This window comes from Phytophthora cinnamomi (assembly GCF_018691715.1).
Source record: "Phytophthora cinnamomi strain GKB4 chromosome Unknown Contig24, whole genome shotgun sequence".
NCBI lineage: Eukaryota > Oomycota > Peronosporomycetes > Peronosporales > Peronosporaceae > Phytophthora > Phytophthora cinnamomi.
In genome coordinates, this window is record NW_027150957.1 from 636,648 (window position 1) to 647,209 (window position 10,562).

The 10,562-nt window shown below is 53.4% G+C and overlaps 1 protein-coding gene across 1 annotated transcript in view; it reads left to right on the forward strand.

The window, feature by feature from the left end:
* Positions 1–1,199: 1,199 nt before the first annotated feature.
* Positions 1,200–10,562, forward strand: part of IUM83_15309 (major facilitator superfamily) — a gene marked incomplete at both ends in the record, with an annotated part of 43,874 nt that continues 34,511 nt past the window's right edge. The window contains 3 exons of the mRNA XM_067940113.1: positions 1,200–1,403; positions 1,473–1,610; positions 1,708–1,835. Coding sequence (XP_067794416.1) covers positions 1,200–1,403; positions 1,473–1,610; positions 1,708–1,835 — 470 coding nt within the window. The remainder of the gene's footprint in view (positions 1,404–1,472; positions 1,611–1,707; positions 1,836–10,562) is intronic.

The window sequence follows — 10,562 nt, forward strand, 5'->3', positions numbered from 1 at the left end:
GACGGAGAACCCTCAAGGACGGCAGCCTTCGCCAAAGCTTCAAACATGCACGTGCCATTGATGTTGGCGCCCAGCACAGCTTCGTGATGCGTTCGTGCCCAGACGAGAAAGTCGCCCTCACGCCCGGCATCAACCCACTCATCCACGATGGCCATGGCGTCACCAAAGCCATCCTCACGAAGCTTGGTGGCAGGTTCATCCGTTTCGGGGCGCTGTCCTCCCACACGAGTCTTCCACACCACGGTGTACTTGATATCGGCGCCTGTTCCGACACGGTCGCGGAGGTAGGCAACCTTCCACTTCCTCGCCATGGCCCTGGCCATACTTGCCTCGGCATAGCCTGCTCGCACTGCCAGCTGCCGCTTCGGAGGCCTGCCACCCACGGATATCTTTGCTGTCTGCTTCGTGCGAGCCATTTTTGCAGAGAGCTACCAAAACTCTTAGTCAAAAACAACTAGGACACGAATCAAAAGCAAGAAGTAAGCAAAAACAGTATATTTTCTGCTTAAGCTCTGGGTGGCAAGTTGCTAAATGAGCCAGTAACGATCAAATGCGGACCGCACCGTGCGGCCCGAACCAATCCCTTGCAGATCACAGAAAGTATCCCGTCTGGATACCCATGAATTGACGGGACATCCACTCCAAAAACTAATGACTCTAAGAACTAATAGAATTTTTGCAAACGGCCTCATTTGAGAATTTGCCGAGTCGTACACACTTGTCCCGATCGGCAAACCGACCAGCTGACCCCCCTCACGAGGAGAGCTCAAATCCGGTCTCGGATTAGCCGTAGGCCCTCTGGAAGCGCCAGAAAACGCAAAAAACAAGTTTCGGCCTGGCGGTTTTGTCGATTTACAAAATCTGACTGAGCGATTTTGCAAGGGATGTGCATGCAAATTATGACCAATAAGAATGATCCCTGACGACGAGCCAGAGATGCTGTTAGGCTCGTCTTTGGACATAACTGCGACTCGTACTATTGCATACATGAAGAATGATAGTTCCCAGCGACATGAAACGTGCTAAATGGTTGGTGCTGGCAATTCTTCACTAAGTTTTTGAGAACGGTATACTAGAACCCAATCAACATCAGTGCTCTACCTCCTTCCTCTACAAGTCCAATTCCCACGCGGCGTCTACAGTCGATGAGGTTCCCGCCCTCGCACGTGAACGAGGACTCGTTCTGCGACGGCTGCGGCATGGACTCCATCGTGGGGAACATGTACTCGTGCTCCAAGTGCGTCAACTACCACCTGTGCGAGAGCTGCTACCAGCTGGGCATTCATGGCTTCGAGGAGTCCAAGCTGCTGCTCGAGGTGCGCGAGGACTTCGCGCTGCGCAAGGTCATGGACGTGTCCAAGAACAAGGTGCCCGAGGAGGTCTTCACGGTGCTGCTCAAGACGGTGTGCCGCGGCGAGGTGGACTAGTTCAACTTCCTGGCCAAGTGGATCACGGCCGTCGTGCTATTCCAGCCCATCAACACGCTCGAGGTGCGCGGCATCGAGATCCCGCACCTGGACGCCGTGACACGCGGCACGCTCGTGCAGCTGCTGACCCCCGTGCTGGCTGACCGCACGGACCTGGAGGTGTGCGTGGAGTGGTTCTGCCCCGTACGTCCGAAGTTTTTTATTTCGTGCTTCTCGTATTGTTCTCAGAATCTTGTGACTGATTTGTTGTGCGGTTGCCGGTGTATTGACGATGAACTAGGACGCCGACAACATGGACATGCCCGGTGTGCAGCGCCGGATGGAGACCATCCGTATCTGGGTGGCCACTGACAAGGATCAGAAGTCCCCCTTCGCCATGAAGGAGGGTCTCAAGGACGAGGACACCGAGTCGGACATATCCCCGACGAGCTCCAGCGGAGACGTCATTGGCTCTCCTGGCCCGGCCAGCCCTGCGTCAGAATCGCCGAGCGTGACACCCCCGCCGTCCCCCTCGGGGGTTCGCCGCAAATCCACGGGAGCGACGTCAATGACTTCCGAGTCGTCCTCGCAGGTCTCTCCCCCGCGCCTTGATGCGCTGGCGCTCACCGACAAGGTCGCTGAATACACGTACGAGGTCGACGACACGCACGAGATCCTCGAGTAGGACATCGCGCAGGTGATGGGGACCACCGACTCGATCACCTTCTCGGGCACGGAGGCCACTTCGTCCTCTGGCGGCGTTTGCCAAACGTGGCGACCACATTGTCGTGGATGAGGGCTGTAACGACTCGGTCCTGGTGGACGCCATCCTGGCCCGCTCCACAGTGATTTACCACAAGCACAACGACATGGAGGACCTGGAGCACGTGTTGAAGCGCGTGCGCGACGAGGACAAGCGCAAGAACCGCGGTTCGGACTGCCAGCGCCGTGACGAAGGCTCTGTTCTGCAACCACTGTGACATGATCGAGCTGCTCAAGGTGGTGGAATCGTGCAACAAGTACTTCTTCCGCATCTTCCTGGACGAGAGCTTATCGTTCGGTGTGCTCGGCAAGGCTGGTCGTGGGCTCACGGAGCACTTTGGCAGTCGTCGGACGTGCTCGAGGGATTTGTCGTTAGTGTGAACCAGCTGCAGGAAGGAGACGAAGGCACCACTTCGACGTCTGTCGGGGCATCGGTGCATGCACGCTAAACCACACCGCTGCTTGGGAGTTCGGGAGATCCCCCTCACGCTGCGACCACAAAACCCTTGGCTAGCATGGACGACTCGGAGGTGGCCATCATCTGTAGCTCCCTGGCCGGATCCACCGCCAGTGTGGGCGGCTTCAGCACGGGCTCGCAGGAGGTTGTGGAGTACCAGCGTATCGACAGCGCTGGCGACCTGTTCTCTTCCCCTTCACGTCGGCTTGCTGTTCGGAGGCCACCCGTATCATGAAGAACGAGCCGGAGTTCTTCACCAAGCTCTGCGACAACGCCAAGCTCCGCGACAACGCCAAGCTCGCTCACGACGTTCTGTCCGCCGGTGTCCAGGGCGTGTTCAGCATCTTGATGGCTGTCGTCTACCCCATCCTGCTCGTGCGTCTGCTAGTTCTCTGCGTCCCTCGCGGTCGAGCAGTTCCTCCTTCTCCGTCTCTCCCTTCCCGCCAGTCTGCCATCGTGAGCGAGTTGTTGGTCACCATCGGCCAGACCTTCACGGAGGTGCGCTGCGCTGCTCGCAACTTGTCTGGGATGACGCTCGTTCCAGCTCCAGCTAGACTGGAGGCGCCGAGACACAATAGATGTACCACTACTTGATACTTGGTTGCATCTTGATTGGTTAAAAATCTAAACAAAAGGCTGTTGTCGCAAAGAAATCCAACTTAGCAAAAGCTGGTGGGTTGTAGCAGATAATATTGGCTTCAGTATGAGCTCTCCCGGTCGCCTACCCACTTTTGCTAAATGGGACTTAATGTATTGTTATTAGAACGAAAGGGTTAATAGGATCCAGGCTTGCGTCTGACGAAGGCTTGATGACGAGAGCGGAAACTCGTAACTCAGGATACCGATTTCTGTGAACAGGTCATCCGCGCGAGTGAGTTTAAATGCTCGAGTTGATCCCAGTGGAATACTTGGCAATGTTTAGAAATAATGCACCCGAGACGTTGAGTGCGCACACAGCAAATGGAGACCGTGAGTGCCGATCCGATGCGGCACCTTAGTTGGTACATATACTAGCTTTCGCGTGCGCGTTATCAATAAGAGGGCTTGATGCACCCGTAGTAACCTGCCAGTGAGCGGAAGCGTAGTAGCGCCAAAACGGATGTACTGCATATAGCACTGTGTAATGTCATGCGGAGAGACCAATCACAATCAACTCGCCATTACAGTTAGCAGCAATAAGTTTCTTACTATTTTTTGTTTCCTTCTTGCGGTGAGGCTATAGCTGAAACGTTGGCATGAATTAATCCGTCCGAATATGATAGGATAGCTCTCTCGTTTGGCGGCTTGTACGTAAAAGTTCATGTTATCTTCGTGGAGAATCTATCTTGTCTTCCGGCACCTTTACCAACGAGCGCACGGCGACAATGTGGACACGCAGCTCGAGGCTGCACGTAATGGCACACTGACAGGTGTTCCATGCCCCGGAAGGAACACAGCCCCGATACAACGCCGGACCTGCTGTAAGCCGCCTTGTTTATATTGGGCACCACCACTCCCAGCACCTCAGTTAGCAAGTACTCGCCGTCCCGAATGCTGGCGCAACCTCAACATACTGAGGGTCGTTCTTAACGGAGCGGGTGTGCGGGTGTGCGGTAGTCGGGGTAGGCTGCGCAGCGGCTCTGTGCAGCAATCGGGACTACGTCGAGGGAATTTTCGATCACGGATTGGCAGGCCCCCTACGCCCTACGCGAGGGGCTGCCCAGATTCAGACTCTCCATCCAAATGGAACGCCCTCGAGAGTTGCTGCGCACCATTGTCCAGTCCAGCGAGAGCTCCTCTGACTTGCTCTCGGGTCCCAGCGCTGACGACGTGTCTACCTCCGACACCCAGGACACGACCATCGCATGCACCTTCCGTCCTCTAGCTCAAGCAGACGAGTTGTCTGGCTGTAGTGGCGGCAGTCATTCTCCCCGCCTAGCGCAGTATGCGAACAGCGAATCCACGCTCCCCCCACCAACGCGACACGAGTATCACCAGGCAGAGGAGGAGAAGTGTGAGGATGTCGTCGAAAGCAGTGAACGCGCTGATGCCCTGCTCGCTGTCCATGATTTTGTGTGGCTAATGTGGCCAATAGTGCAAATGCCGAGGTAAGATCCGCCAGCTAGCCGTCGCAGTGTACAGCGCAAAACTACCTCGGCATAAATCGGAGCTTCGCCAGTGCGAACCGTCGACATGAGCGCATCTACCTGCAGATCTGGGCGCAGCAACTCCAACAGATGATCAAAATCACCGTCATCCATCCGATAATTCCTCTCAAACGAGCTTCGCCGCCGAAGGACTGCTACGTGGTCGCTCCAAATGATCCGCTGCTGACGGAAATAATCTTCTCTAATGGCAAGCGCCTGCGTCGCTGCAGCGACACACACGGCAATGTCATTCATCTCTTCATCACTGGACGAACTACTCCATTCCTCGTCGTCCGAATCCACTAGCTGAGGGAACATACGTAGTATCTGCCACAGGGTTCGGGGCGTTTTGTGAATGCGACAATTTTTTGGACATAGGTACAGTTTGGTACAGCGGCCTACCGCCCAACACTCCGTCATTCTTAACGACGACGCGCAGAGTGGTACTTTTTACGCCCCACCGCCCTCCCAGCCTACCGCCCCGTTAAGTAGAGCTGTCGAAGTTTAGCGAAAAACCTACTTAGCCTCCACGCCCCTTGGCAGGTTTCTAAACCTCCAAAAACGTGATCGTTAACGTCTTGTCGTGTGTGGTCCACATCGCCTGAGCTGGAGATGACGGAGAACAACCATCCGAAGTAAAGGACGACGCTGCTGAGCGAGCAGATGCCACCGAGCGGCGCTAGCGACAGCGACGAGAACCAGTATGTCGACAGACTGCGCCCACGGGCATACGAACAGCTGTGCTGCTACAACATTCACTCTCGCTCCACACAAGTAACCTGCTGACGCTGGCACTAGGCAACCCGCTACACCAGGACTTTGTCGAGCTCCGCGGCCTCAGACCGCCTCATAGGCGGCAAGTGCGTCGTAGAACAGCGCTCGACGCACTCCAACAAGGAGTCCAAGAAAAGGAGGGCCACGGAAGAGAAGGATGTGACCGCTGAACGGTCAAAGTGGCCAAGGAAGTATGGCTACCTCGGAGGATACCACGGACACGACCGAGGAGATGCCGTCCACGAGCGAGATGACGAGTGAGATGATTGAGATTGTGGATGATACGGGGTTGACGTAGGACACGAAGCCCAAGTCGATGAAGCACCGCAATCCGAAGCGCAAACCAACTGCGGGCACGACCGAGACGACCGAGGAGGAGACCACGGAAGTGACCACCGAGACGGTCGAGACGGTTGAGACGACCGACGTCAAGCCCGAGGAGATGACGGGAGTGACGACCGAGACAACCGATGAGGTGCCGTCCACGAGCGAGGTGACTGCTAAGACGACGGAGACGGAGACGACTGGTAGAGACTGCATTGACGTAGGACAAGAAGCCCAAGTTTAACAAACAGCTGATTGATCACACCAACGATCCTGAAACAGAGTAAGGTAGTTGCAGTGACGAAGAATCAAACACAATTACTTCAGTAGATGCAAATTTTTCGTTTTCTGCTGAATACGATTGAATTTAACGCTTACTTGCCCAGCCTGCGTGAGTTTTCTGCGATGAAGACAAGATCCCGAACTAGCTCTGGTGCCAAATAGCTTCGTTTCGCGGTTGTGATGTTTCCGCTAGTAGAGAACGCTCTCTCCGAAGGTACACTTGTTGCTACTGCTCCGAGCCACTTCCTTGCAAGCCTAGCGATGTTCGGGTACGTTGATTTGTTGGTACGCCACCATGCAAGTGTGTCGAACTTGTCCCGGTCTTTTTGTGATATCACTATAGTTTTAGCAGCAGCGAGATACTTGCCAAATTCTTCACTGCATGCCTGCTCTGTTCGTGATGCGGCACAGGGCTGAAGGGGTCCAAACATTGCGTCGCCAATATAGTCTGGGGCTCTGTAGAAAATTACTGGGTATGCGGGGTGTCGACGGAGTAACATTTGCGAGCTCAGCGACAGCTTTCATAAACTTTCATCAGTTTGAAGTCGTTCATGTGGCCTCACGTGATTCATTGTCTTCGCTACGCGGGGATCCAGGTACGCAATCCAGGTCAAATCGGTGTTCTTTAGCTTACCAAATCGACTTTGAAACACGCGAGAATAGTGGCTTGCGCATCCGTCATCAACCCTCGTACTTCATCGACATAAGCTTCGCGTCTAGCGCCATTTAGTTTGCCGTCCAAGAGATGCTTGTTCTGAAGAACAGTTTAAACACCAGTAATAGCAGACATGACAAGCGGTAGACTAGGATAACGTTGAGCACCTAGCATTGTCGACACTCTTGCAAACTGCCTCAGAAGGAGGCACATGCAGTCAATTACCAGCCAATCCTTATGCTTTGGCTTCGAAATCTTGTTGCGCATATCTTTAAACTCCACGTGCCCGTCTGCAGAATGCAAGTGTTGAAAAAATCCATCTAATGCTCCTTGAAGCTTTAGGCATCGCTCCAACATGTCGTAGCAGCTATTCCAGCGTGTTGTACACTCGACAATCATGTTAACTGCAACAGAGTTGCTGTCACTTTTTTCTGAATCTCAATGAGCTGGTTGCGTGCTTTCGCTGACCTTCTGAAGTACACAGTCAACGATCGAAATGATTGATCGATTTCGCGCATAGTCTCCATGGCGTTTTTCTCCAGACCAACGAGTGCTTCATTTGCAAACTCAAGAACTTCGTCAATTGCGAGGTCTCTAAGTCGCTCCATGTCACTTCTCTCATTTTCATCAAGGTCATCGTCGCCCTCTTATTCAATGGTAGTTGAGCCTTCCTCGTCGTCAACAAGCGATGCCCACGCTGGACGTTCTGTCTCGGATGACTTATTCTTCGATAGTGCCCCAGACACTACAAAGTGCAGCTCGTGTGCGATGCACGGTGTATTTTCAAAGTTTAATAGCTCGGCAGCACCTACAATATTGCTTCCTGAATCTTGAACGAATCGTGTGCATTCATTCCGGTTCAGATTCCACAAACCGATCATCGCCGTCAATTTTGCTGCGATTACCCCACCGGTATGAATCCCAGGGATCTCCGTCACCTCCAGTGTCCAATTGCGAAGCTCAAATTCTTCTGTCACATAATGAATCGTGAAGGAGATATTGCTGTGAGCCGTTCGAGCCGTCCAGATATCACTAGTGATTGAGAAATAGAAACATGATGCTTCAATGTCATGGCGAGCTGTGATTCTGAGATCACCAGCAAAACGCACGATATAGCCTCGCAATTGATTCCGTTTAGGGATATCCACGCAGGCACGGCCAAGCTCAAGAGTAACGTAGGAAACAAACTTCAAAAATCCCTCGTCTTCAACTATGACAAGCGGCCGGATATGCGCTGCAATCCATTGCGCAAGCAGCATATTCACACGTTCCTGCTGCGCTGGGGTGATACTTCGAACATCTGTCACGGCTGCTAATCCCCGGGTGACTGTGCGTGGCAAGAGTTCCGTGTTTTCATGTTGTTTCTGTTCATACTCGACCATCTCGGCACGGTGAATTTCGACATGTGCGCAGAAACCTTGTGGTTTGAGGGTGCATAGTATATCGACACCATACACTTCTTGCAAAAAGCGAACGCAGCATAGCGATTTTGAGCTTCTGAATCGGCCATGTCCCAATGATCTGGATGAAGAAACAAAGTGACAAACTGCCACAGTACTAGCTTGTGTTGACGTTGAGCAGTAAACAGTCGAGGTGGATTTACCGTGAAGTGTAATCCAGGTGCGCACAAGTCACAATAAGTTGCAGCTAGCTGTGATCTTGGGTCACGATGAGGAGGAGGGCCACTCAGGTTTGTGTTCGTATCAGAATTGGCGTCATAACTTGATACGGGGCCGTCATGTGATTGGAACTCCACAATTCTGCGCTGACGGCGCGTATTTGTGCGGATGTCACCACTTGAGCGCTGAATCTTACGCGGTCGAGCTGGTGCAGACTTTGGGCTGGATGTTGTCCCTCTGCTCGATCGTTGGAAAGATTTCGGGGTCCTTGTAGCTTGGGATGGGTGTTCGCCGAGAGTCCGGGGCGGCGTCTTGGACGCGCTGCGGAGCTGGTATCGGCTGGCCGACTGCTCACGCAACGGAGTCTCGAATTTGTAATTCAATCGAGTCTGATCGTTTGAATAACGACCACGACTAGGTGTAACGGGGTTACACGCACAAATGGCTACAAACCACTTGTGAATTTAACAGATAGGTTATCTGTTAAAAGTTTTAGATACTTCCTCGTCTTGGTGTAAGACACACCAATGGATACATTGAAGTGGGTCACCACAATGGATGGTCCACACCTACCCAAAGATCCTATTGGTAGAAAGCAGCATCTTTCTACCAATCAGAGACATGCATATTAGCGGGGCTCTGACAGCCAGCCGCTGCCAACCCTTTCATAGATGATAGACAGTTTTTAGCAGATTTTAGAGGAAGATCAAGTTACAAACAATACAGTTCTCATTTTACCTAATCTAAGTCACTTGGAATCCTTTCTTACTTAACTTATATTTGTGTACTCAAATATAATTAACCTAAGTAATTACTAAGTACTTACGCTTCCTCATACACGTTGCGCAACGTGTAATCGAAAGTAGTGAGTCAAGTTAGACCCACTACACCTGGTAGCACTTAGTAGTCCGTCCAACGACCGACTGCTTGACGTTCGTACGCGGTGTACGAACGCGGAGCCGAGAACCACATGAGCACGGAGGTGCCCATGGAGAGCTCCAACACGCCTGCAACGCATGTTGCACGCGCTGACTGCCCCCACCTGTCTGACCCAGAGTGGGAGGCCCTCCAACGACTGTCCACAGTCATTGGGGAGGCGGCGATAGCTACAATGTTGCGTACGCTATCGCCGACAGAGCAACATGGTGTTGCTCTGGGATTCATCATGAAGGAGCAGCGCGATGCTGCTTCCTCAACAACGGCGTCGTCGGGGACGACACCGCGTGCTCAATCATTAAAATTGAGCGTGAGCAATTATGTAGGAAGAGAGGGCGAACCTCTCCTCCGATGGCTTGTCGAGCTCAACACAGCCATAGCGGCTCGACGCATCGTCGACCCGCTGTCGAAGGTCGCGTTCGCCATGTCCTGCCTTGGCGGACGCGCAAGGAGTTGGGCGTATGGACGCCGACTCTCCGATCCTACGTGCTTCAGCACGTACGAAGTGTTCAAAGAGGAGCTCAAACAAGCGTTTGAGCCCCCGCAAAACGAATTCCGGTCGAGGGCGGAGTTCCTCGACCTTCAGCAGGGTAAGCATGACGTCCATGCTTACGCGCAGCGCGCACGATACTTGGTATCAAATATCGTGACTAACCCGATTGACGAGGCGACCAAGGTCGTCACGTTCATGAAAGGACTTAGAGATGGGCCTGTGAATACCTATCTCTTCCGAGAGTACCCGAGTACTCTCGAAGCTGCGATTACTCTTGCCATACAAGAAGAGTTTAATACCGCGGCAGGCTAAACTGCATGTGAACGTGCCGAGGCCGCAACCGCGCCCGGTAGCGGGCAGGAGGTCCAGAACCAATGGACCTCTCGAACGCAACAACTGCTGGTTACCAGCAGCAGGGGAGGTAACGTGCGATGCTTCCGTTGCGGAAGGATCGGTCACTTTGTACGGGAGTGCACAGCTCCCATGCCCCCTGGAGGTGGCCGCCGTGGCGATGTTAGGCATCGCCGCGGACCAACAAAAAACGCGAACATCCAGTAGGCGCGCGGCACCCTACTGCTAATGCAGTCGCGCGTGCCGACATCGGGCACGCGACACTGAGGACTGCAGCCCCCAGTGAGACCAGCTCACTGCAAGAAACAAGATGACAGGCCGAACCTAGCGTCATCTTGAAGGTGACTCGAAGAGCGAGTGACTCTGTTTCGAGCTTT